At 35.2% G+C, this 26,802-nt stretch overlaps 7 protein-coding genes and 1 long non-coding RNA gene across 13 annotated transcripts; 4 read left to right on the forward strand and 4 right to left on the reverse strand.

The window, feature by feature from the left end:
* Nucleotides 1-110: 110 nt before the first annotated feature.
* On the forward strand, nucleotides 111-3,728 carry LOC140815136 (uncharacterized). Its single transcript, XM_073174247.1, has 7 exons — nucleotides 111-610; nucleotides 1,096-1,236; nucleotides 1,333-1,692; nucleotides 2,122-2,367; nucleotides 2,774-2,866; nucleotides 3,027-3,227; nucleotides 3,312-3,728. The coding sequence occupies exons 1-7, from the start codon at nucleotides 269-271 to the stop codon at nucleotides 3,525-3,527; spliced, it is 1,599 nt and encodes a 532-aa protein (XP_073030348.1). The 5' UTR covers nucleotides 111-268; the 3' UTR covers nucleotides 3,528-3,728.
* A 129-nt stretch (nucleotides 3,729-3,857) lies between these two features.
* LOC140815140 (protein FATTY ACID EXPORT 5-like) lies at nucleotides 3,858-6,232 on the reverse strand. Of its 2 annotated transcripts, XM_073174251.1 has the most exons (4): nucleotides 6,165-6,232; nucleotides 5,827-6,027; nucleotides 4,510-4,597; nucleotides 3,858-4,148 (listed from the first exon to the last, which is right to left on the reverse strand). In XM_073174251.1, exons 2-4 carry the CDS (start codon nucleotides 6,023-6,025, stop codon nucleotides 4,076-4,078), a joined length of 360 nt encoding a protein of 119 aa, XP_073030352.1. In that variant the 5' UTR covers nucleotides 6,026-6,027; nucleotides 6,165-6,232; the 3' UTR covers nucleotides 3,858-4,075. The 2 variants fall into 2 exon arrangements, with proteins under 2 accessions (XP_073030352.1, XP_073030351.1); XM_073174250.1 differs by lacking the exon at nucleotides 6,165-6,232 and having other exon boundaries at nucleotides 5,827-6,148.
* A 1,501-nt stretch (nucleotides 6,233-7,733) lies between these two features.
* LOC140815137 (uncharacterized) lies at nucleotides 7,734-9,618 on the forward strand. The gene is made up of 2 exons (XM_073174248.1): nucleotides 7,734-9,035; nucleotides 9,485-9,618. The coding sequence occupies exon 1, from the start codon at nucleotides 7,755-7,757 to the stop codon at nucleotides 8,994-8,996; it is 1,242 nt and encodes a 413-aa protein (XP_073030349.1). The 5' UTR covers nucleotides 7,734-7,754; the 3' UTR covers nucleotides 8,997-9,035; nucleotides 9,485-9,618.
* LOC140815138 (CRS2-associated factor 2, mitochondrial) lies at nucleotides 9,282-11,391 on the forward strand. Its single transcript, XM_073174249.1, is given in 5 exon segments — nucleotides 9,282-10,053; nucleotides 10,340-10,467; nucleotides 10,563-10,788; nucleotides 10,882-11,009; nucleotides 11,314-11,391. Coding segments are annotated over 5 exon segments (1,110 nt in total). The 5' UTR covers nucleotides 9,282-9,503.
* Nucleotides 11,392-12,207: 816 nt separating this feature from the next.
* Nucleotides 12,208-17,054, reverse strand: LOC140814129 (DEAD-box ATP-dependent RNA helicase 32). The gene is made up of 8 exons (XM_073173007.1): nucleotides 16,628-17,054; nucleotides 16,240-16,515; nucleotides 15,177-15,500; nucleotides 14,566-14,757; nucleotides 14,284-14,439; nucleotides 13,701-14,125; nucleotides 13,098-13,273; nucleotides 12,208-12,717 (listed from the first exon to the last, which is right to left on the reverse strand). The coding sequence occupies exons 1-8, from the start codon at nucleotides 16,994-16,996 to the stop codon at nucleotides 12,383-12,385; spliced, it is 2,253 nt and encodes a 750-aa protein (XP_073029108.1). The 5' UTR covers nucleotides 16,997-17,054; the 3' UTR covers nucleotides 12,208-12,382.
* Nucleotides 17,055-18,326: 1,272 nt separating this feature from the next.
* Nucleotides 18,327-21,706, reverse strand: LOC140814008 (uncharacterized). Of its 5 annotated transcripts, XM_073172855.1 has the most exons (4): nucleotides 21,551-21,695; nucleotides 21,370-21,444; nucleotides 18,886-19,984; nucleotides 18,327-18,800 (listed from the first exon to the last, which is right to left on the reverse strand). In XM_073172855.1, exons 3-4 carry the CDS (start codon nucleotides 19,912-19,914, stop codon nucleotides 18,672-18,674), a joined length of 1,158 nt encoding a protein of 385 aa, XP_073028956.1. In that variant the 5' UTR covers nucleotides 19,915-19,984; nucleotides 21,370-21,444; nucleotides 21,551-21,695; the 3' UTR covers nucleotides 18,327-18,671. The 5 variants fall into 5 exon arrangements, with proteins under 5 accessions (XP_073028956.1, XP_073028953.1, XP_073028957.1 ...); XM_073172852.1 differs by lacking the exon at nucleotides 21,370-21,444 and having other exon boundaries at nucleotides 21,551-21,706; XM_073172856.1 differs by having other exon boundaries at nucleotides 18,327-18,791; nucleotides 21,370-21,702.
* LOC140814010 (uncharacterized) lies at nucleotides 20,297-20,906 on the forward strand. Its single transcript, XR_012114053.1, has 2 exons — nucleotides 20,297-20,818; nucleotides 20,867-20,906. It is a non-coding gene; the product is annotated as an uncharacterized lncRNA (long non-coding RNA).
* A 2,057-nt stretch (nucleotides 21,707-23,763) lies between the features above and the next one.
* Nucleotides 23,764-25,955, reverse strand: LOC140814370 (NEP1-interacting protein 2-like). The gene is made up of 5 exons (XM_073173318.1): nucleotides 25,641-25,955; nucleotides 25,152-25,303; nucleotides 24,886-24,933; nucleotides 24,584-24,742; nucleotides 23,764-24,067 (listed from the first exon to the last, which is right to left on the reverse strand). Exons 1-5 carry the CDS (start codon nucleotides 25,783-25,785, stop codon nucleotides 23,909-23,911), a joined length of 663 nt encoding a protein of 220 aa, XP_073029419.1. The 5' UTR covers nucleotides 25,786-25,955; the 3' UTR covers nucleotides 23,764-23,908.
* Nucleotides 25,956-26,802: the final 847 nt, after the last annotated feature.

Below are 26,802 nucleotides of genomic sequence, written 5' to 3' on the forward strand. Positions count from 1 at the left end.
GTATTCTATATTATTTTTATTTTATTTTTTAAAAATAATTTATTATTAAATTAATAGGTAATGACTATAAATATTAAACCAAAAACTAATATTAATCATGATTTAAATTTTAGAACCATTGTTCTTCATGCTATCCTGTAAAAATCCCAGCCGATCACCTGTCAAGAACCCCATTAGTTGAAGTCATATCTTACCATTAGAGGACTTCGTTCCTCGCAACCCCATTCAATCTTTGAATTCCTTGAATCATCTCTCTGTTTCTTCCGCCATGATAGTTGGGTTCAAGATCAGCATCAGAACCCATCATGTATTAATGATATTGTTGACTATTTTCATCATTTCTGGTGTATACACTCGGGAAGCACAAGCCTATAAAGCAATCTTTCATCCTAAAGATTTACTGCCGCTGCTTCCTAGACAAGTTTCCTGGCCTATTCTAAATGCTCTCAATAACGAGGCGGACCTTTTGCCTGCTTTTGTCGGAGCTGCCACTGCTGGTAACGCTCCCCAACTAGAGTGGAAAGGTGCTTGCTTTTACAACAACACTGCTTGGTTGGAGTTTCACAACAAAAGTGAAAGTAAATTCGGGGGCGGTACTCTTCATATTAAGGTGATTGGATGCAGCTTTATTGTCTTCTATCGATCGATTTCGAGGTAGTTAGGATTATTGAAGGGAGTTTTGGAGGTTTGGGAATTTGGGATTTCTTATTTTATGTTTCGGGTTGGTTTATTTATATGCTTTGAACTACTTCTCGAAGGACTTTCATATTAAAGGCTGATTTTCTTAAGTTCTTTTTGTTTGACTATTTCTTTAGTTCGGTTATTGAAGAAAATTTCACTGTGTAAGTTCGGGACCTTTGTAAATTATGGTTCCTTTGAAACTATTTTTGCTGAAACTCTTGAAAAGTGGCTTTCGGTTATTCCTCCTACAGATTACTTTAATGTTAACTAGGGTGACGTACAAAGGTAAAATACAAATTCTGTTGAAAGTTTCGATTGCAGCTAAATGCCTTTTTAATGTCCATCATCTTGTCAGTTAAAATTATTTCTTGATTACGGATGAAAAGGGAAAAAAAATATGATTTATTGATTCAGGTAAGCAATGCTCATAGTTGGACGTGCATGGATCTTTATATCTTTGCAACTCCTTATCAAGTTACATGGGATTATTACTTTTTATCTCGAGAACACACCCTCGAATTCAAAGAGTGGGAATCAGAAGCTGAGTTTGAATATGTGAGTTCAAGTTTATTTTAATGAGAACCATACTGCTTAGTTTTAGAGCAAGTTTTTTTTTCATACTAAATAAGGATGGATCCCCTTAAAAATCAGGTAAAAAATAGAGGGGTATCGATCTTTCTCATGCAAGCAGGGATGTTAGGAACCCTTCGCGCTCTATGGGAAGTGTTCCCTTTGTTCACCAGCTGGGGGGAGAGTTCTAATGTTGCATTTCTTAAAAAGCACATGGATGCTACTTTTGATGAACGCCCCGAACCGTGGGTCACTAACGTTACTGTTGAGGATATCCAATCTGGAGATTTCCTTGTATTATCGAAAATCCGAGGTCGGTGGGGTGGTTTTGAGACATTAGAAAAATGGGTAACTGGATCATATGCGGGTCATTCTGCGGTCTGCCTAAGGGACTCTGATGGAAAGCTATGGGTTGCAGAATCAGGAAACGAGAATGAGAAGGTGATGATTTAACTGGTACTGGAATTTTCTGGTGTTAGATTCTTGTGAAATCCAGGCTATTTTTGTTGGTTTTGAATGATTTCACTTAGTTCTTTAGATTTGCATTATTTCAGATATATTTCTCTATCTGTGCTGGGGTGAGTCGTTAAGAATCCTCATGACTTGCTATCCATAAACCAAGTACCTAATAAGAGAGAGACACATCCTATTGTCTCCTTGTAATGTCGTTGTTACACGTCTTTAAAATTAATTTGATGACCGACAGGTCTAATCTAATAGGCATAACCTGCATGGAACATGTGTAGCTATTGGTTCTTGATCCTAAGTTATTGAGAGTTGAAACAGCTATTGGTGTCGACTTGGTGACACATCATTTCTTTCTTTGTCTTTTCACTTGTATGCCATTTTTAATTTCATTTTACTTTTTAGGGGGAAGATGTTATTGCTATCTTACCATGGGATGAATGGTGGGAATTTGAACTCACAAAAGATGATGCCAATCCACATATAGCGTTACTTCCCTTGCATCCAGAACTCCGGGAAAAGTTCAACGAAACTGCTGCCTGGGAATACGCACAAAGCATGTCAGGAAATCCTTATGGTTATCACAATTTGATATTTAGCTGGATAGATACAGTTAGTGGGAATTACCCAAAACCTTTGGATGCTCACCTGGTACTGCTTTTTTGTCCTTCGAGAGTTTTTCTTCCGTCTCACCAAATTTTCAGGTTCCAGTATGCTTCAATACAAAATATATCCTGATTGAGAGATGTATTACCTATTTTTTTAAAATGATTATATGAAATTTATAAAAAGAAACAAAGAAACAAAGAAAGAAGGCAGCCAGCCAGCCATCATGAACAGATCATACCACTGAACTCAATGTCTTACAAATTTACAATCACTGATGCTGCTGGTTGGTCATGCCACCATCTATACCTGCAGATGTTGCATCACCCCGTGTATTGATGAGATATTTTTGCCTCTTTATCTTATTTTATTTTTTTTAAGGCCCTTAGAAATAAATGTGAGCTATATTTTTGCTTCTTTTTCATCTTTTTTTTATATATATAAATCACAGGTGGCTTCTTGTATGACTGTTTGGACACAGATGCGACCTTCATACGCCAGTGACTTGTGGATTGAAGCATTGAACAAACGTCTTGGAACTAAGGTTTCATTATTATACACATTTTATTTATCAAATATGTACGCATTTTGAAGGACCTATAAACTTGATCTGGGCGGATTGGAGGAAATTCTTCGAAATAGTTGCATTACCACCAAATAGCATTCGATTGGATGCTAAAGATGGTATACTTTTGTCCTTGCAGAACTCTACACTTTCTGAAATTCTCGTCGAAGTTGAGAAGCGTGGTTCATCTTTTGGTGAATTGTTGACTGTTCCAGAACAAGATGATTGGGTTTATGCAGATGGGAAGTCAACATCATGTGTTGCTTTTGTCTTCGAATTATACAAGGCAGCAGGGCTGTTTGGTGACCTTTCGAGCTCTATTCAAGTCACTGAGTTCACTGTAAGTAAAGATTTTAAAGTATTCTGTGTTCCAATAAATATGTTCAGCAAACAGTAACACTTTCTCGACTTTCTGTCACTGCAGATAAAAGATGCTTACTCACTCAAGTTTTTTGAAAATAACATGAGCCATTTACCTAAATGGTGTAACGATGGGGACACAGTAAAGCTCCCCTTCTGTCAAATTCGAGGAAAATATCGAATGGAATTACCGGGATACAACACGGTGGAACCTTACCCTCACATGAATGAAAGGTGCCCTTCGATGCCTAAAGATTATTACAGACCAGCTGGCTGCTGATAGACTATCCTACCTTCAAATCCCAGGCTATATCGTACAGCACTTACATACTAGAAGGTTGTAAACCTTTTTTATATCATTGTATACATCTTGTATATTTAGGTAATAACATGTATGTTGAAAACATCAAACGCAGATTCAATCATCTGTACTTACTGTCTGCTCAAGAAAATAGAATTGTATATTTTATACTTTACAGTACGCCAGAGGTTAACTGACAGCAAGTCGCATCCATTATTAATCTCCAAATGGTGATTTTTTCCCCTGCTAGAAGAGAGTGAAAATTTTGAAGATCTCGATCAAGTAAAATAGTAGCAAAGTTGAGTCCACATAGGAAGATTGCGAACAATTTGATTAGCAGAATTACACATCGGGCAAAGCAGCATTCAAACAATTTTAGTAGAGTTTATGAGAGAAGTTACATTTCTGGATCAGCAGAGGCGATTCAAGAACTTTGAAGAGGCGATTTTGTTTACAACTCTAAAGTAGCATGTTTTCTATCTGTAAATATATTGTTGAAACTATATGGCAATAAATTCTCGATTCCATTACTCCTTCTTAGGTGGGATATGGTTCCCACCAGTTGTAATCTTGTAAAGATAAAATCCAGTCATGACAAAGCTGCAAACAAGAAAATACGGCGACAAAATCAGTTCATTTCGAGTATAGTTGCCTCATGCAATTGGCATAATCAATAAATAAGTAAGCATGAATACCCTGAGAAGTTTTAAAGCAAAAAAACCTGCAAAAGCAGAGGAAAACCAGAAAAGTTGGACATTCCCCAATCATATCTCCAGTTGACAATTTGCCATTAATAATTGAATAAGTAGATAAAAAATTAACTTAAGAAACGTTACATCTAGTGAAACATTTGAATATTATAGCAGTTTTATGTGACAAACGCCAAGAAGCAATATGAATCAACCCAGTCTTTGTTTATGGAAACCAGGCGCATTGGTACATTTTAAATCTTTTCAGTTACCTGAGACCAGCAACAATACCAGCAGGCATTATCTTCGAAGTTTGCATGTATCGCTGTCCCATGACCCATGTTAGTACGGCAGCAATAACTGTTAAAGGCAATCCCAAATCAAATAAATTTATTACATAACTCGCAATCAGAAGCACGACACCACATGATTTTAACAGAAAGGAACGTTCTTTTCACGGTTAGTCATTTACATATTGATAAAGAGATTCGTGGTAAGAAGAGGCAGTGAGACGTAAGAAATTTAAGATACATAAAAAAGGTGATCAAGTCACAGCTTCATGCCAACAAGAGTAATAGAAGAACGGTACGATAAGTGGCGTAACCAAGCGATAGAAATTACAGGGTATTCTAATTGTACAGTGAATGCTTGTTTGCTGGAATCAGATGTTTCAAGTGCAAAGGTCATTTACAAGGTGAAGTTTAGCATTGGAAAAGGTTTTGTATATGTAAACGAGCTCTGATTATCACCAAGATCATTGATGTGAAATCAATAGCTGAATTTTTTCAGCAATGAAAGATACGGATCTGGATATCTATTGGTACTTGCTATATTGCCAATACAGAACATCTTGATCAAACTACCATTTGAATCGCAACAAGAGATCAGAATAATAACTCCGTTCCATTCACAACACTGGTGGATGTAAAGTAACAACTCTTAAGTTGCAAAATCATTTTTGGATCAGTTCAATCATTGCATCAAATATTTATTTTGTAGATGGTTATATACAAGCTAAATGCCGACTGCCAATAGTTTCTCAATTATCGTACACATTACAGCCAGTTCAAAGACCACACAACTCCTCATCCCACTGGTTTTCTCCAAAATAAGATATCGGTTTTCCTGATATTTTTTGTGCACTGGTACGGGCACAAGGCTAAATGCAAGTGAGAAATTCAGTCACCAAGCAACATCACAACAAAAATAATGAGTCGAATACCAGAAATACGACAGAAGCTAATGGCAACGTAGAGGCGAAATTATGATCAAGGCCAAAAGTTCCCGACATAAATATTGTCAATATAATAGGGTAATGAAACAACTGATGTCTAAATCCTTTAATCTATACAGTCTAGTAAGGTGGAAATTCACAACATAGAGAAATATACTTTGTCTCATTGCAAGCTACCACAAAAGTCACGAGTTAACATGCATCTTTCCTCTACAGATCCGAATAAGGTTCATCAAGAATTTGTGTATGCGGACAAATCCAAACGCGGTTGTAAAACAACATTAATTTCTACGTGTGTGTACACTGATTATCAAAGGAACTGTAAATCCGTAAAAAGAAGAAAATCTAAGCATACCCGTTTCAAGAATCAAGGCCAAGTAAGAATTTTTGCGCTTATTGAATGCTTGGAGGCTGAGGTAACCAGCGAGGATAAGAAACAGACCAGTCCCGCAGCCACCAGCCAGCGACGCTACGCTACCTTTTTTGGCATATCCTATGACGCCACCACACACCAGAAGCAGTCCATATGGGATCGTGAAGCAAAAGTCATGCATTTCTGATTCCCAAATCAGGATCATTGGAGAATACCGCAGTCAATATGAAAAATAAAATGGGAAAAAAAGAATGGTAAATATTTGTGATAAATTTGTGTGCAGCAAACAAAGATGCTCAAAAGGAAATGGCGTGTGCTACCGTCGGGTCGATGCTCTGCTGGTCAAACTTCCGGAGTGTAATTAGCGATGGCAGTGGGACGGTGCGTGGGCATATAATTATTTTGAACTTTAATTACTATAAAATTTAGCTAAACAATAAAGTTTTATATCTTTGCATCAAACAATATCTCATGGTGATTATCATTAAAAAATATAATTAATTGGATAATAAAAATATAATATGGAAATAGTTACCAAAGATTAAAAAATAGATACATGCTCCCGTTTAGATAAGTACATATAAAACGTTTTTATAAATTTATTTTTAAAAATTAAAAAATATTTAAATGTTGTTTTAAGAATAAATATTTTTTTGGACAACTATTATATAAAAATGTTTTTACTTTTAAAAAATAATATGTTTTGATTTTCATTATTGTCTTCTTTTTTTAAAAATAAAAAAAAAAAAACATTTAAATTGTTTTTTAAAAATTATACTTGAAGAACATTTTTAAAAAAACAAAAACTTTTTACAAAAATCTTATCCAAACAATATTTTAAGTTTTTTTACTTATAAAAAACTAATTTTTTAAAAAAGTATTTGTCTAAACAAAACCTAATTATAAAAGGTAGAGAAATGCTTTATCCATGATTATATTTGAAATGTTTTTTTTGAATAAGAAAACTTTTCATAGTGTGATTTATTTAAAGCATTTCATATAACTATAGTATCAAATTTGGTTCAAACTTTGGTTTGTAAGAAAATAGTCCATCATTCGGGTTAATTTAAAATTTTGTCCTACAAATCAAGGGAGTATTTGGAAAAGAGAAGTGATTATTTATAAATGATGAAGAAGTTGAGAGTAATTAGAAGTTAAAGCAAAATTAAATTCCTACCCTTTATTTTATTTAAATTAATCATAAGATAATGTAGAATTTGGGTAAAAGAAGACAAATTGTTAGTTTTATTTTTATTTTTTAAATGAAACGTTCATTAAAATATGCAAAAAATTGTAGTTACATATACATTAAGCATCTCCAAGAGAATGACATATCAAATCATAAACAATCGTACAACAGAGTTTGCAATAAATCCGAAATTATCTCAACAGCATAAGGAATGCAACGGAAGGTATGAATCTGAATTCTTATAATGATGTCATCCACAACTTTGTCGCGTAGAGTCCATATATGATAAACGGTAGCTGTAGGTGCAGTAAGTTTCATTATTGCTATAATAGAATTCCTCATATATTGCTATCATAGAAGTCCATATGTAATTACGGAATGATTAAATTGGTCATGTAATTATGTTTTTTTTTTTTTTTATCAATTTAATCATTTCAACATTAAATTATGTAATTAAATGAACAAGATTATTGTTAAAATTTGTAAGTACGGGGTTAAAATAATTTTCGAGATATACACGTATGTTTGATAACGTAATTAAAAATTTTAACAATGATATTATTCGTTTAATTACATAATTTTGATGATAAAAATATATATTCACAAGAATATAATTGACATTTAACACCCAAATTGATTTTAAAACCAAAAGCCAAAAATATTTTTTTAATCTGTTGATATACAAGTATGTGATTAATAATTAGCGGAAAATCAATAATCAATGATACCCGGCAACCTTCAGCTCATTCCGCTCGGTTCTGTGATACGAATCGGATCGCAACAGGGAACTTCGCCATTCAACTCCATCCTTAATTTCCCCACAACAAATTTACGATTTCTCCGACTGGTGCATCAATCCGGGTTAATGAAGAGACCCACTTGCCCCTCATGCTCCAAACCTACTGTTACTTGCCTCTGCAACACATTGAAGACCCCTGCTTTCCATAATTCCGTCGCCGTCACCATTCTCCGTCACAGTCTTGAGAAGAAGCACCCCTTGAATTCTGCAAGAATCGCCACCCTGGGTTTGAAAAATGTGGATGTTGTCACCGTCTCTGATGTTAATTTCCAGGCCCGGTTCTTTATTCGGTTGCTTGACTCAGGTGGGAGAATGGATCGGATTGAGACGGATGGAAGCTGCAATGTGTTTGATGAAATGTCAAGTGAAGGGGAGACTAATGGTTGTGTTGTTGGGCCCGTTTTAGATAGACAAATTAGGGAAAAAGACTGCTTTGATGGTGGGAAAATGAGCGAAATTTGCAATGATGATACAATTTTACCGTTGAGGAGTTCTCAACTGGATGAGGTAGTGTCGGGTGGGATTAGTAAAGATGATGTAACTGACGAGGATATAGCAGCTTTCCATGGTTGTAAATCTTCTGAAATCAATTTCACGGTTGAAAAATATGGAGCTATTACGTCCTTCGATCAAAGTTGGACTGCAACAAGCAAATGGAGGAAACTGGATTTTGATCAATTGCTGCACTCTGATGTAGCTGTTGATCATTTAAGAAAAGGTTTCGTCGTGAAAAAGCTTCAAAGCAAGCCAGCGGTTGGGAGCAACAGACACGAAGAGTTTGAAGAATTCGACATGACTGTTCCTCCAGGATCAGTTCTTTTATTTCCAAGTGAAGAAGCATTAGGCATTGAAGCTTTAACTGTTGATGTCAAGAATTTAATTGTGTTGGATGGAACTTGGGCCAAGGCAAAGAGAATGTATAAGGAGAATCCTTGGTTGAAGTTCTTGCCACATATAAGGTTGGATATACACGAGTCGAGCTTATATGCAGAAGTGAGGCATCAGCCAAAGGCTGAATTTTTGTCGACTATTGAAAGTATTGTGTATGCATTGAAAGGTGTTGGAGAAGAGCCTGATGGATTGGATGGTCTTTTGGATGTTTTTCGATCCATGGTTGGATATCAAAGGCGTTGCAAAGCTGAGAGATTGAGCAACGTTTCTTGAGCTTCGTTCAGATTTTATGTTCGTACCCTTTTTGTGCATGTTCTCTGTCACAAGAAAGCAAAGAGGTAACTGGGTGGAATTGAAAATTTGAAATGTCGTAAAAACTGCCGGGTCAGATGTGTTATGATTCTTGAATTGGAACAGCCAAATACCAAGTTACAGTTGAGGAAACAAGTGAACAACATTCGAAATAAATTATTTAAGCATGACACCTACATATGTCAGTCACTTGGTGGTTTTGATTTTGCTCCCAAATGCAACCATTGATCAATCCACCCCCTTCAATTGCCATTTAAATTGTAATTCCATTAAATATAATCCTTCAAAATTTCAATAGAAATCTACGAAAGAAGTATTTATTAACTCAAAAAGTGTCTTTTTAATTACAAATTCACACAAAATTTATATATAAAAAAAACATGTGAAATTCAAACGTATGTGTATATGAAATGCTATATTTGATTCTACCCCGCATACTTCTGCCGCAGAACCCCCGACGTATGTCAAATGCTGAAGCTCATTTCATGGCGTCGCTCCATCTTCCGACAACCCACAAACCCTAGATTATCTACTCAATTATGCTCATCATCAATCTTCTCCATCGTTTGTTTTCTTTGCCACTCTCCATCAAAGGAAGAAATTTACGACCCGCCATTTTCACGGGCCACAACACAACCGCCCAAAAAGAAGAGCAAATCAAGTCTTTCCGTGCGTAAAAATCAACCCCAAAAAAGCACCAATAAGACGAGTTCTGACAACGCAAACCAGTTTCCGGTGAAGTCCGACTTGGCCTTTGATTTTATGTATTCTTATTCGGAGAACAGCCCGGATGTTCAGCCCATTGGCTTCCGCGAACCTCCGCGCTTCTCACCCTTTGGACCGGGTCGGATAGATCGTATATGGACCGGTACTTGTGCTCCGGCTGACCATAAGCCGGATTTCGAGAAGTTGAAGGAGGAACGTGAAAGAGTTCTCGGGGAGCCGCTTTCAGAACAGGAAATAACGGAGCTTGTGGAGAAGTATCGCCACATTGACTGCTCGCGCCAAATTAATTTGGGTAAGTCCCCGTTTCATGAATATTTTATTTGTGACCGGAATTTTTATTCTTGTGTGAGAACTAAGAACCATGCAGTTTTCGTTTTTCCATCAAATTTTTTCAGGCCACCTGAAAATTTTGAAAGTTACTTTCGTTTTTTTTCTTTCAGGAAAAGAAAAATGAAATTGATTTTTTTCCTTCCAGTTTTGGGTGGTTAGACTTCTTTAAGAGTTTTAACATTACTAGATTGATACGAATCATTTCTACTTCACATTAATCTTGTGGCAAACAATTCTGGTCGTGCTAGGAAAAGGAGGAGTTACTCACAACATGCTTGAAGACATCCACAACCACTGGAAAAGGGCAGAAGCAGTGAGAATAAAGTGCTTGGGAGTGCCAACACTTGACATGGACAATGTTTGCTTCCATCTTGAGGTTTAAGAAATCATACTTCCTATGTCTGAAATATTGAAGATTTTCGATTTAATTTCTACAGTGTTAGCTGATGAGAATTTCAGTGTGTATCGTAGGACAAATCTAGAGGGAAAATTATCTACCGCCACATAAATATCCTTCTCCTATATCGTGGTCGTAACTATGAATTCACCAAACGACCACAAATTCCTCTAATGTTGTGGAAGCCTTATCGACCAATTTATCCAAAACTCGTGAAGAATGTCGCCGATGGTTTGACTTTTGAAGAAACCAAGGAGATGCGGAACCAAGGACTTACTTCTCCCCCTTTGATGAAACTGTGTAAATGGATTTGGTGTTTTTGTTCAAGTAAAAATTTCAGATAGTGTTGATTTGCAGATGGTGACCGTTAAATGTCATGTCTTGTTTCTGCAGCTAGGAATGGGGTGTATGTTAATGTAGTGGATAGAGTACGAGCAGCATTTGAGACCGAAGAAGTGGTGAGGCTCGATTGTGCTTATGTGGGTGCCAGCGACTGTAAAAAGATTGGGGTCAAATTAAGAGTATGAGGCCCTCTCCTTTATAGCAGTTGGGTTTTGCACTTGCCTTTATACTGCTATTTGGATCTTGATTTGAAATTGCACTTGGAAGGGTATAAAAGTTGGTTCGTGGCGCTAAGATTTCTGCTTCATTTAAAAGATTTGTATGGATAATTACCATGAACAATAAATTTTAAATAGAGCGAGACATTCGGGCAAATTGCATCTTTAGTCTTGACTTTTGATATTTCTTCTATTCTAAATTCATGCGCATACCACAAGGGGAAGTTGTGATCGTTTACTTCTTGTTTTCCATTCTGTTGTGCAGGATCTGGTTCCTTGTGTCCCTATCCTTTTTAAAGATGAACAGATTATTCTCTGGAGGGGAACTAAATAGAGGGAATAGAGCTCCTGATTATCAATGAGATTTCAAACAACACAAGCACAGTAGTTAATTTCCATCTCATTTCCCTGAAAAATTTACCCCCGTAGATTTAAATTCGGTTGCAGTGTTACCCCCCTGCAGTGGGAATGTTTTCCATTCATCGGAGAATCGTCAACGGTCAGTATCCTGGAGTTTGGTTTTGCATGTCTGACTGCATCTTATGTTTTTGTTAACCGGAAATGTAGTCTTGTTCAGTAGTATATTTATGTAATGTATTTCAAACGCGTATCATTTATATGTACGCATGGAAGAGTAAATTTCCTTTTTCCTCGGCGTTGAGACATACTATTTTACCTTCATCACCATGGACAGAACCGTGAAATGGCTTCCTGGCATTCCTGAGATGATTGGGCGGTAAACCTTCAATGAAACTTACGTCGAGTACTTTGCTATGTTAACAAAAGACACAGAGATCGCATGTTCTACAAGTTCTTGCAATTTAGATTAATAAAAGTTGGTTTTTCAATGTATGCACGGTTATGGGCCTCAAAATTAGTTTTGAGAAACGAAATGGGAAATGGGATATATTGATTCAAAATATTACAACAGTAACTCATTTTTATTTGTTTTTGCAGTAGCGACAGTTTTCAAGTCAATGCATATAGCATCTAATACTAGAATTTTGTAATAAAATGCCGATATACTAGAATTTTGTAATAAAATGCCGAAATATACAAGCATCAAAAACTTGTGCCTCACCTTTTTTAAACGAAATGCCGCGACTAAATATGGCCATCAATTGAAAATTTTTGTAACAAGATTTGCGCTCCCCGAGAATAATATAATTGCCATTTTTTGGTTGGTTGAGATTAAAGAGACTAGAAGATCTACATCTATAAATATATTTGGCTCTACACAAGATTCTTAAGAATCAGTAATACCGTTTTTTCCCCTGCTGCAGAAGCAAAAAGTAGCAACGATCAAGGCCATAATCTCTGATTTAGACAAGGGTTTAGGAGTGCATCGAACTCAACAACTTGAGAGCCATTTCCTCTTGCTCTGCAAGAGTAATGGAGTCTGTACTCATTCTAGTACCTTGCCTCATCTCACCATCTTCGCTATCATGGAGATAGATCTTCGACTTTTTACTGACTCTACCAGTGGGTGCCTCTTTGTCTGAACCAGAGAGATCACCCTCACCCTCACCCTCACCCTTCTCATCTCTACGTCTCTTCAACTTCATCTTTTGTTTGATACGCTTTTCTCTTAAATGTTGGCGGTACGAAGCTTTGTCTTCCTCGTCCACCCCAGTCACCTCCTCCCGCAGCTTGGTGTATCTTTGATTAACTGCAATAGAGGCCAGGTAAAACTATGAGGCAACTCATCGAAGATGGCTTTCTTTATAGTATTTTATCAATTTTTTAAACTTGGCCAAACACTTTAGGCGCTTCACTGAAGCTTTTGTGATTTGAAAATGACCAGTGTTTAACTTCAAGCAAAATGGAGAAGGTTATACAATTGCTGAGACCGGCTAGTTTGGAACTGATGTTAATTCAATAATGACGATGACAATTTGAAATAGGACATATATGCTAGAGTCCTAGACAAGTCCTCAAGTGCACATGAGCTTAATTTCTACTAAGAAGTTTCAACAATAAAACGGAATAACTACAACTGCTAGCTTTTGATGATAGAATTGTAGGGCAAATCCAAATGTTTAATTTTACCTATGTCCTTGTCCAGCTTACTGGAATCAGACCAAGTCTGCGCATTGGCTAGTTTTGTAGGAGAGGTTGAAGTGTCGCTACCATCAACATCATCATCATCAAATACAACATGTCTGCCTGCCGGTCTACCCACATTAATCTTCAGCTTCTTATTCTTTAAAACCCTAGTGGCAGGCCTACAAAATCAAACAGCTAGATTAAGGTAAAAAAAATAACCAGATAGTCTGAAGATGGTGATCATCTCCGAGTCACTGCATACAATGGGCAAGAACAAATATTGCATTATTAGTAAGGACACAAAGTAATTGAGCACTCATTTTGGAAAAAGGTAAATGAAGACCCTAACTATAGCCTTTTTCCAAATATATAATAGTACAAAATGTAGATAAAGAGCTATCTGACTCCTAAACTGTCAGAAAGCAAAACGATTTTGTGATGAATTTCTCAATTCTTTGCAAGTATTGGAGCCTTTTCCAACTTTCTTCTTTCGCTCTCCGCAAATTCTGGGATGCCCAAAATCACGCCCTTTCCGTAATACAAGTTTGGAAAAAGAGGTAATGTTCAGAAATATAAATCTACAAAAAGTTAAGTGTGGAAATGTACACGTCATCTCTAATATCGGGAGTATTATCTTTCCCAAAATGCCGAGTGACCATCTTCAAACTAAGACCACCTTCAGTGTGCAATTCTGCTTCATCGGATATACCAGTGCCTGAAGTTTCTTTTAACAGTTTGAATCGGTTCTCAGCAGCATTGCTTTCAGGAACAAGGGTCAATTCTTCGGACACTTTTTTGTCCTTAACTTTTATTTTCAGAAAACGGACCTTTGGGGTCATGGGGAGACCTAGTGATGCGGAGAATTCATCTATCGGAAGTTTAGCAACATCAAAAATCTCCTTATCACGCTGCTTATGGATAGACCTCAAATATGTTACAAAGGATCTCTGAGCCAGATATTGCAGATCGGAGTATTTGACCAATAATGCCTTTAACAATCCTGAAACAGGTTGCAACCTTTTGGTATTTGCCTGCAAGGGATCATAATCAATTATTGATATAAAATGCAATTTGTCCAATGATTCAAAATGCTCAGTATTACCTGAGAGTGATTAAACCAAGCATCTGTGCCGTCAATAAAAAGAAATAATGAAATACTAGGAAAACTAAACATAAAAGAATATCAGACCTTAATAAATCGAATAGGTATCTTTTTCTCTTGTAATTTTTCAAGCATTTTTGTCTCCGAGGGTGCAAGGAATAAAATGGATCTCCCACCAGAAAGGTAACGAGCAGTGCGCCCCACTCTGTGTATGTAAGAAGCAACATCTTCAGGGCAATCTACCTAGAATTGCAAGGGCAATCAAAACAACAGTTCAAAGTTTATGTAGTATGTTTCCACGTGATGCTTCATTTTATGTCACTAGTCAAAGTTGGAAACTAAATTAGGATAGAAACAGAAAAGACCAACCTGGACAACCCAATCAACAGCTTTATTAAAATCAAGTCCTCTAGAAGCCACATCAGTGGAGAAAAGTACAGAATTCTTTTCACAAAATTGTGCATATATTCCCATGCGTCTCTCCTGCTTCATCCTTCCATGGAGACATTTCAGAGGAATTCCGGGACGAAGTTTCTTGAATGCTTCAAACACAAATTTTACCTGTGGCATGCACCAATATCCAGATAAGCAAAGTTATCAAGAACAATAATTTTAAAAAAAAGGAAAGGAAAAACAAAGAAAAATAGAAAATATGAGCTTCATCACACAGAGTAGGCCTGTGCTCACATCCTTTCTACTAAATCACATGATTCAGGAACCCAAAGTACAAAAACAGTAAATAGAAATACATCATTGGGTGACCACAAATGCAAAAACAATGTAGAGATACAAACATTCCTCCTATCAGTCATTGACCTAATAAGAAACTGTACAATCATGTGGAATTCAGGAACTGGATAAAAAGGAATCTTTGATTTACGGGAAATTCATATCAAAAAAATTGTAAAGATACAGTGGGATAATTTGGTCGAGGAGATATCTTGATAAATACTAGCTCTTATTAGTCAATGCAGTATTACCTGCTTGCAGCTCGAAAGAAAGACCAGTATCCTTGAACCGAGATGCGCCTTTAGAAAACTCCATAGCATGTCAAGCTTTTGGTCAAGAGGAACAATCAAAGCTGTCTGCTGTAAACGATTAGGTGTAGCAGTTTCAGACTCCTCATGCACGCTAAGGTACTCTGGATCTTTCAGACTGAGTCTAGCAAGATCTTGAACAGACTTTGTCTGGGTTGCAGAGAATAATAATGTTTGTCTCTTTTTTGGTAATTGAGATATTATAGCATTAACATCTTTCTTAAAACCAACATCAAGAATACGATCTGCTTCATCAAGAACTAACACCTGTTTCCAAGCCAGAAATCTAAACTCAAGTCAATTACACTGTCCTCTTGTCACATCTAAGAGCAGTTACACAGAGAATGAATAAGCCAACAGAATCTGTAGATATAATATAACACATCTAGGAACCTAGGGACGCTGGACGTTCCATTAAAAGATATTCCATTATTTTTAGTGGCCTCTTTATTGTCAAATCATAAGCATGATAAATTATATAAAAGTGTGACCGCAATTCTCCATGCTAAGAAGCCTAACTTACAATGCTCAGGCTGAAAGCAACATACATGGTACGAGCAAACTATAACCAACCAAATTGAATAAATAAACAAAATAGAAAAAAAAGATAGCTGCTAATGGCACACAAGAACAGGCAAGGGCAAATGCAAGCAAAAATTGAGGATGGCAATACAAGCATGATCAAGTCACTACATGACAACTAATCACATATAAGAATTACCGTGTCTTATTCTACTTCACAAACATTTATCACAGTCAAACACAATCCAAGAGGCCAAAAACATGATTATACTACTAATAATTTAATATATGTTATGCGTATGTACTGGTTATCAGCCAAGAAGGGCTACAATACACAAATGAAGAAACAAAATTGCCCAAATGACCGATTTAATCTATCTTTTGATTTGTGGATCGCTCGTCCACTTGTTTTGTAAACTCTATTTCTATTATAATAAATAAATGTTTCTTATCAAAAAATAAATAAAATTGCCCAAATGAAAACCTGAAGTTGTGAACAGTCAAAATTTGGGGTTTCATCCATGTGCTGAAGTAGTCGACCTGGTGTACACACCAAAATGTTCAGCTCGTTTACACGCTCTTTCTCTGTGTCAACATCCTTGCGACCACCAATTAAAAGTCCAGCACTGAACCCATGGTGCCTCCCCACAGATTTGAATACTTCGAAAAGCTGACCGGCTAATTCTCTGGTGGGAGACATGATAATACATCCAACCCCATCCTCTGGACCCCATCTATCTCTGTATAACTTCTCTAAAACCTGCATAACAAGAAAACATTGTGATCACGGATCTTCTTGTGCACTCCATCAAACACGGACACGATGCCACCACTAAACTACAAGAATATCAGCCATATTAAATAAAGCTCACCGGGATAACAAAAGCCAAAGTCTTTCCAGACCCCGTTTTAGCAGCTCCAAGGATGTCACGGCCGCATAGCGAGTGTGGGAGCGAGGCCCTCTGAATGTCAGTCATTTTTGAATACTTGGCTTGCGTCAATCCATCTTTGGTTTTCTTCGATAGAGGCAGTTGAGTAAATTTCTCAGCCCCGGAATAGGGAGAAAAGGAACCGTCAGGAAGCCTCCCAATTCGACCTTTTTCCGGTGGATGAGGCTGGGAGAGCGGGTTGGTACCGGAATCAGGCTTCCCCGAATCGATCCATGAATTGAGTAGCTCGATTTCATTAACCTCGGATAACCGATTCTGCAATTTTAACTTGCTGGTTTTAGGTCTTACCATTCTCTTTCGACGCCTGTTTTAGCGTTCTGTAAGCCCTAGGGTTTGCACTGAGGTTTAGCAAAATTAGATATAATAATAAAAAACAAAAGGTTTAGCAAAATTAGATATAATAACAAAAACAAAAATATTTTTTTTAACACAGTCTCACGAATCTTTATTTATACGACGGGTAAATCCTACCAATATCCACAATAAATTTAATACTCTTAGCATAAAAATAATATTTTTCATAGATGACTCAAATAAGAAATCCGTCTCACAAAATACGATTTTTGAGATCGTCTCACGTAAATTTTTGTCTAGTAATAATAATTGATTGTGCTTTATGGTTTGAAGATACGAAAATGCCCCTGTCTTATGAACATACCAAAAAAACACAGAACACATCCATCCACACAATTGGGGATATTATGGTATATATGCCATACCGTCTTCCCATCTAAACAATGAACAATCCCCAAATATAAATTATTTTTATTTTATCCATCCAAAAATAAATATTAAAATAAAACTCAAAATAATATTTCAAATTTTTTAAAGAGGATCACATCATACTAAAAACTTAGATATCTCAATTTTATTTTTTTTCGTATAATATAACGTTATGCTAATAATTAAAAGACAAAAACTTGTGTGAGACGGTCTCATGGGTCGTATTTGTAAGACGGATCTCTTATTTGGATTATCCATGAAAAAGTATTATTTTTATGCTAAGAGTATTACTTTTTATTATGAATATGAGTAGGGTTGACCCGTCTCACAGATTAAGATCCGTGAGACGGTCTCACATGAGATCTACTCTAATTAAAAATGTCTATTTTAAAAAACTAACTAATCTATTCGTCGATTCTCCAATCGAACTTCCAGAAATTTATTTTCGAAGAAACATTTTGCAGAAAAATCAAAATCACCACAAAACATTTCGTGAGAATTTTTTATGGAAGACATGTAAATAAAATATACAATAACAACACAAGCTATGTGTCTCACGACCATTTTTTTTTTTTTTTTTTGGGTCTTCCTCTTCGTCTATTGATATGAGTACTAGTCATGATCTGGAATATAAAAATGGATATAACTGCGTTCAATTGAAATAAATTATGGATAATACTGAATTGAGAGAAAAGAAAGAGAATTTAGAAATGTATTAAATAAGTGAATTAACCAGAACAATTCATCATTATAATCTATTTTAAAATTATATATTCAAATAAATCTCATGAGATTTTTAAAAGTATTTGAATTTGTTAAGAGTGTTGCCAGATGGTTAACGTAAATATCCATCTAAAAGAGAAGGCTTCTGAAGTGGTACATGTAGATCTCACACACGTTCTTTGACAACAGTCTTTCAATAATGTTTCAAGTAGTATGTATATTCGTCAGAATACAAAACAGCAAAACTGAAGTACACCAAAGAACTGAGAACACAAGGGAATCAAATTAACTGATGAGAGATTAACAAAGGCCATGAGGGCGTCTGTTACTAAGATTATCATCAAACCCATGGCATAGAAAAGGGCGATTTGATTTGATGTAGATACCTTTACCATTATCAAATCCTTTCTCCCACGGAAAATCAGCTATCCTTCTTGTAGATCCTCGAGTCACGATAAACAAATCCTTCAGCAGTTTTGAGGTTGAAATACAAGCACAAGGTATACGCCAAGTATTTCCATCATGGGATGCTTGCTTCATTTTTAGGATCAGTTTCTGCACTCCTAGTTGCATGATATTCGACTTGGGGTGCAAAACTCAGTTGTTCAGCAATTTGGATCGGGTTATCTTTCTTATTTTCCTGCACAGCCTACAGATTGGCATCCAATTTATGATCATCAAGGCAAATAACTAATTAAGCACAAATATTTGCAAGGTTTAATGCTACATTCCACCTTTAAAAGCTCGGTCATTCTTCCAGTTCCATAGGTGAACAGAGGTTTTGCAACAAAAGTAGTTTGCAGGGACCCAGTCATGAAGGGCTCGTTGGAATTTCCAGTCTGCTGGTTTGACACGATGCCTGAATTTTCTGGGGAAGATTTACAAGCTTCTGAGTCACTCTCGACTTGACTATCTGTTGATTGTGATGAGTCTGGTGTATTAACATCTGTTGATTCCACTGGCTTGCCTTTCTCACCATATCCAGCCTCAGGGATGCCTTCATTAAGTGAAGAAACCTTGTCATTCTGCTCACTTTCTTTGCAAACTTGGTGGCTCGAATTGGGTTGTGTGGTCACAAAAATCTGGCTAGCTGGAATAGATTGATCTGGAGATAACATAGCTGACGATTCAACCATATGATCATCTTTGTTTCCAAAAGCCATCACATGAGGAGCTCGGGATGTATCCGACAGCATTTGATTGGGAGCTGAATATCCATTTGAACGGTTAACAGGTTGAAGGACAACAGGAACCACAGTGCCTCTCGTGCCCACAGTGGGAACAGAAGGAGCTGTTACTGGTGAGGGATACTTTAGTTTTGAAGACACCGGACCAGTTGTTTGGATGGAAAGGTTCTGGCCTCGTGACCAACTTTGGCGCTCATGTGGGAGACGGACATCATTTCTTTCGATCATTTGGAGATGTGGAGCTACATCAGTTTCAGCAGTGATAGGAGCGTAATTCCCTGGCTTAAAAACCACACCCCTAAAATTTGTGTTCGAGTTGCCTATTCTGACAGTAAGCAAATAACCAGCATCAAATGTGGCCTGAACAACACCTGTCACAGTCTGGCCAACCATATTATCACTATTTGTTTTATAAGGTCTCTGAGGATGGTATTCTTGTTTGACTTCAAAACCAGGAGGTGCATAAGCCGCTCGAGCATGCTTAAGGCTTGAATCTTTACGTGGACGACCCCGTCGCTTCTTTACTTGATGGATAAATGGGATAACAGAGCCCTCACCTTGATTAACTTGATTCATTTTGAGAAATCACAGAAAATTTTACCTTGTGTTTTAGCAAAATATATTAATATAACGTAATTGTTGGTCCCTGAAAGTCAAAAAATAGTAAATTAAGACAATGCAATAGGCCCTGGTGAATATTCTGAAAAATATCTGGCAATAATAACAGATAAAATCAGAAGTCATAGTAACTTTTTACACATAGAGACACACCCACGTAAAAAAAGCTGCTGGAAGTAAGGCAACTTATTTTCCTATGAAAACGAATATATTATCTATTTATCTTCAAAGATACTCGTGCTACTTATTTTATAATGATGCAGATCGAATACATGTCATTGAGTCACAAAATTTAACAAAAAGATTTGGCCACATTCACCCAATATGTGATAACGCTGATAACCTACGAGAGTCTCTTCTTTTTCCCTTTCGAAACATAACCGGCTCTAATCTTGATTTGCTTGTAATTACTATAGGAATCCCTTATTTCGGACGATAAGTGATAAACTCCTGTAAATTAAGTGATACGTGGAGTGAAACAAGTTTACACAAGGCTAAGGCTACTATATAACATAGCACAATAATACTAGGTTTAGGGTGGATATTAGCTAAAGCTAATTCAGTGTCTAGATCGGCAAGAATAAATAGCAATCAATAATTAACTTTATTTAAAATCTAACTCGGTTTTATCAAGAATAAGAAGATAAGAAAATGAAGGGACATGCGAAAGAAAGCAAAAAAAGAAAAAAAAAATCAATACAACAAATAAAGACAGGCACAATCTGCCCTTCTCAGTTTTTAGGGTTAACAAATAAAACAACATATTTTACAGCATTATCATGTTTTGTGAAAAAAATCAATAGAAAATATGCTTTTGTTAACTGTCTTGAAAGAATGGAACCCGTACTTCTTTAATCCATAGGTTCTATGGTTACTTCTTAAACCTTTGACTTCTCTTAAAAAAATTTAGCAAAATGAAAATGTAGAAGAAACGAATACCAAACAAAGATTTTTTAAAAAAAATTTGAAAATGTTACATTTCAAAATCTGGTCAAACAAAGGTCATTCTTTCAAATTTCTCCATTTATGGTTATCGTATAGAATCATATAACTCAATCAAACTTTAGGAACTGTTTCTCTATTACTGATATTCGTTTCTTTTTCGTCAGTCCTACGCTACATTGCAATAAATGCAGCTAAAACCTCAGAAAAGCACTACAACACCTTTTTCGCAATAGAAACTCAACAAAACTAGCAGCATGGTAATGATAGGAGCAAAATCAATCAACAGTACCAACCAATGGGGGTGGAAATCACACAGCTTCTTTGACAGTAGCAACAAAAATTTATTGTTTTTTGGCTGCGAAGATTACTAAACCATAAATTATCGCATGAAAGAATGCTCAAAAAGCTCACAAACAACATGCAACAGAAAGAACCCAATAAATTATTAAAAAAAGAAGAAGAATTAACCCAATAAATTCCATCGTCGTTTAACCCAAATCAACAGAAACTGCACCAGAAAATACTGCTCCCAGTCTAAACAAGCTAAATGCACGCAACAAAAGCTCAGATTTACACGCGTCAGTGGAGGAAAGATAAAATACAGGAAACCAGAGGTAAGAGCAGAAATCGTGAGAAGTGTGCACCTTACCTTAGAGAAGAGTTCCGGGAGGATTTAAACTTTATACTAAAGATTATACATAGCTGAAAGAATCAAGGGTCAGTTCGCATCATATAGAAATTGTGCCAAAGAAAGTGAATTAATTCAAATTTGGGCTTTAGGTCAAAGACGAACACGAGTATAATACATCCCTTTCGAATAAAATAATATAATTTACTTTTAATTTCGGTTTCCGAGTCCTGTACAGCTATGGTATCATATTATATACTAATACAACGACGCACGCTGTACGATATGTTTTTATAATTTATTTGATTTATATTTAAATGAGGATCAAAATATATTTATAAGAAATAATGAGTGGTTACATTATAATTTTGATATATGAACTAAAAAATAAATTAAAAAAGAATAAAAAAGACCCAAGCAAAAATTGAACCTACAACCTCATGATTAAGAAACATAAGCTTTATCCACTAAACTACATGTGACTTGCTTTTATTTTTTAACACTTTATTAATATATATAATTAGTAATGTAGAGAGTGGGGGTGAAGGGTATTTTAGGTATTTTAAAAAACAGACCAAGGAAGTTACTCTAACCTACTCAGCCTTAATAAATAGTAAGATATATATATATAAACACACACACAATCACACGTATTCTGTTAACATATAATTTATATTATTTAAAATTAAAAGTTAGTTTCGGAAACTTGAATTTAACTATGATTTTTGCTTCTATGATATGATAATGAGAAAAAAATTGTGATATAATCATTTAAAAATATAAATAAAATAAATTTTTTGAGATATAACAATTATGATAAACAAAAAATTTACTAAAATAGATTTTAATGATATTTTTGATTAAATGAAAATTAAATATTATTTGTAAGTTTTATTTACCAAAAATTACATTATGACTCAAAATTAGTTATTATACGTCATTCATGTATTATAATAGATTGTGTATATATATTTCATAAAAGAATGTCTAATAAAATTTTTTTTATTATTTTTTGCTTCCTTACTCGTAAATAATAAGGTAAGACAATAGACTAAAGTTGCACGATCGATATGTTAGAACTAATTTAAGAAATAAATAGTATTTTTAAAAAAAATTGTTTGTTATTTGTCGATAAGAGAGACAATGTTCGATATTATAATTGCGGACAATGTCCTGAAGGATAGCTGGGCTGGATAATGAGTCCAGCTAGGGCCCATGTCTGGATTTTGAATCAAACAGGCCTCATCTTCATCTTCGTGTACATACATGACAACGATTTAGAATTCTTCTCAATCCCTCTTTGTCTGGGGACCTGGAAATTTTTTCATTTTTGGTTCGTTAATCTTGTAATGAATGATTTTATTATTTGATAATAAAATTACAAGCTTTACCGTCAAAAAAAAAAATTCGAAAAATAAGGTGCATCTTTTGATTATCAGGGTTTCTCATTAAAATTTAGACTATGGTAAAGTTTAAATTTACAAAACATAAATTCAAACAATATTGGTCAATATACACATATTAGTCCACTCATTTGAAAACATCGTTTGCACTCTGAAACATGTACCACAAGCAAAATTGATAACCCATCCACAGCCGACCCTTCCTCGTACAACGATCGGACCATAGGTTATGCTTGAATGAAAATATTTGTCACGAAAAAAGATATTTGAAGAACGAATTTGAAATAAAATCCGATGGGACTTCAAGATCATCATTACATGCACATAAAATTAAAAGAGAGATCGATTTGAAATCAATTTAATATAAAATCATCCAAACTTTTCAAGGCAAATACTTGTGTGAGACGGTCTCACGGGTGTATTTGTGAGACAGATATCTTATTTGGGTCATCCATGAAAAAGTATTATTTTTTACGCTAACAGTAATACTTTTTTTTGTGAATATAAGTAGAGTTGAACCGTCTCACAGATTAGGATCCGTGAGACGGTCTCACATGAGACCTACACTTTCCTTAGCTTCGAATACATTTATTCAAGCGCAATGATATATAGTGTGACAGCTAATAATTTGAAGTGCCATGTTCTGATGATGGTTAATTTGAGGCAGATGGGAGAGGGAATTTTCTGTAGTTAAAAGTTAATTGCTTGTATTTGACAGATTAGGCTAAAGTTGTTTATTTTCAATGGAACTAATTAGATTAAGGATAATGTATGTTCTTGTTTACATGAGAAATGCACTTTTCTCTTCAGAAAAAATAGTTGAGTGATCAATCTAGCCATATATGTAGGTCAAAATCAATGCTATTACTGAAGCATTATGGTATATTTTTCATAATTTTATACATAACGATGGCTCAAAATATTATGCTGTGAACCTGACTTCGTGTATATGTGTGTGTGTGTGATAATTAATCAATTAATTAATCGTTGCCATATTAATTGCCGATTGCGACCCAACGAGTTGTCTACAGAGTGGGCAAGTGGGTCGCCGGGTGAGCCATTGATCTATGCAGTGTATGTGGAACAAATGCCTGCAGCTTGGCAGCAACCTCGCGCGTTCACCATCCATTACATCCTAAGAAAACACTCGAAACAAGTCAAGTCCCAATTGCCATAATTTCTCAAATATTAATTTTGTCATTTCTCACGTGAATTCAGAATCGAATTATTATTACTGGCATATCGTAACACGCACGATATGTACATTACGTAAAAAAATAAATAAATAATGGAGTATTTTTTATTTTATAATAAAATTTATGGATTTTTTGAAATTGAAATGGTAGGAGATCATAAAATAAATATAAAAAAATATTATAATATATATAACTAAAGGCATGCAAGTTTTTTCATAAGATGGAACGTATTTTAGAAAAATTTCTAAATTACATCATAGTTAGTATATTATACTATATTGTATTATATATAGTAAAATATTATTATTGTTGTTTTTTTTTATATAACTCGTGATGTCTTCTTGAATTTTAGAAATTTAATAATACAGTTTAAAAATTAAAAGAGCATGTCATGAGAAGAAGTAGAATAGTTAATCCAATATCGAACCACGACCGAGAGAGATCAAATTACCAACCTGGAAGCAGACTGCGCAGTTTCTACTACGACTCTCCGCCTCGCTCGAGTCGAACTCGATAATCGGTAACTCTTTTATTACTTCCTCAGGTAATCCGGTGGATGTACTCACCTCAAATATGTCGTCCACGATCAAGTTACTCGACTCCATGTTACTAATCTGAAACAGCCAAATATTGAATCCAACCAATTCCTTAACTTGTTTAACTTATTGCAACTTAATTCAAGAGGCAGCCGGAAAAATATTTAATCAATACAATTACTTTCCTGCCACTGATAAGCTTCGAGCACTGAAGTACTCACCCATTCCCTAAATATCTTCCCATTCAAAAGACTACATATTAATGCCACCTGCAAATTAATTAAGACATATACAATCCGGCCTGGATCCTTGATTAGTAATTAATGAAAAATGTTATATGTACGATGATGTTAGGTTACACATGAAATTATAGAGTTACCACAATTGTATTTTTAAAAGAGTTTTTCACATTTAAAAAAGTATTTTTGTAATTTTAAATATAATGTGTAAAATTAACGTATAAATAGGTGATAGATAGCCTGGCCACCTTGGAAAATGGCTCTCCATTGATTATGAGCTCCATTAATTGGACGCCAGTGATGGCTCCTGCCACTGCCCCAACACCCACCCCACGTAGCATACCAGTTTCCGTCGTATGTCCTTTGAGCGCTCCTGCTATTGATCCTATCATAGCTCCACCTGCACCCTCAATGTTACATTAAATTCCCAGTTAAATTTCAAAGAAACCATTACTATTACTGAACTGGGATCCAGACCAGCATAATTTCCTCGCAATCCAAAGAAAGAAATAATTTTTTCCATGCATATATATATATATATATATATACACACACTCCTTTCGCTAGGTATGAGGCTACTTAGTAATGCAATCAAGAAACTATTGAGTTACAGAAGCCAAGTATGATATCATATAAAAAGTAATATAAGAAATCGATTGCATTTAGTAAAATACTTGATTAAGACATATATCTCGATATTTTGTGGAAAAAATGGCACTGTGGATCAAGGGGCTTACCCAAAGCAAAGATACAAGCGGACAGGATAGTTGCAATTTTACTGATCAGCCTGGAAAGAAGCCCGGATTCGGATCTGCTAGCTAATTCTATAGAAGAACAAGAAAAAATGGCAGATAACCACCTTTTCATTTGTAGGCAACACATGAGAATTGATTTGTTCCCGCGAGATTAGTAAATTTCAGAAAGATGCTGATTGTAATGCTTTTTTTGTTAGTGTGAATAATTTTGTGAAGTAGTGGTATGAGCATTTATAGAGCGAGAGACGCAGCACAGTAGAAAGAAGAGCATTCAAGTTTGTTGGATGCTTGTCAGCTACCTTATAACCCGTACTCATTTGCTGATTTTAGTACAACATCTTAGTTATAAATATTCCGACTTTTGTAATGCTATGAGAAAATTATATTCTTTATTATTAACGTAATATATATATATATATATATATATATATATATATATATATTACGTTAATAATTTATATATATATATTAAATTTTTGATCACGTTGTTAGTCAATTTGCAGTTAGTCCACTAATTTTCAAAATATATACATCAAATTTTTTTAAGGTAATTGAGGTACGAAAAAGCAAGAAGGCCCTAATTTTCCTTTACCTAAGCTATGTTTTCTGGGATTTATGCAGGATATATATTCTCGAATTTTTTTAGTAAAACATGAGGTACTAATTCTGATGGGTTTTTGTGCAATCGCCTGAATTAATATACACAGGCATCCATCCTAATGGCTATTAAGACCCATTATTAATTTTTCAATCACCGCCATTATTAATTATTAATTGTGAATTAAGATATTGACTCTGTGATATGAGGCTCAGATTGCTGGCTAATCATTAGGTCAACGGAACCCATATAAATATATTGGAGTAGGTCTCTTATGAGACTGTCGCTCACGAATCTTTATTTGTGAGACGGGTCCATCCTATCGATATTCACAATAAAAAGTAATAATTGTTCATGAATGACCCAAATAAGAGATCCGTCCTACAAAATACGGTCCGTGAGAACGTCTCACACAAGTTTTTGTCAATATATTGAGATATTTTTTGACTGTTAAATGAGATGATAAAATAAAATATAACGATAAAATTATTATTTAATTTAAATTTTTATAAAATTTGATGATCTTTCAGATGATATAAATAATTT

This window comes from Primulina eburnea, chromosome 15, assembly GCF_022965805.1.
Source record: "Primulina eburnea isolate SZY01 chromosome 15, ASM2296580v1, whole genome shotgun sequence".
NCBI lineage: Eukaryota > Viridiplantae > Streptophyta > Magnoliopsida > Lamiales > Gesneriaceae > Primulina > Primulina eburnea.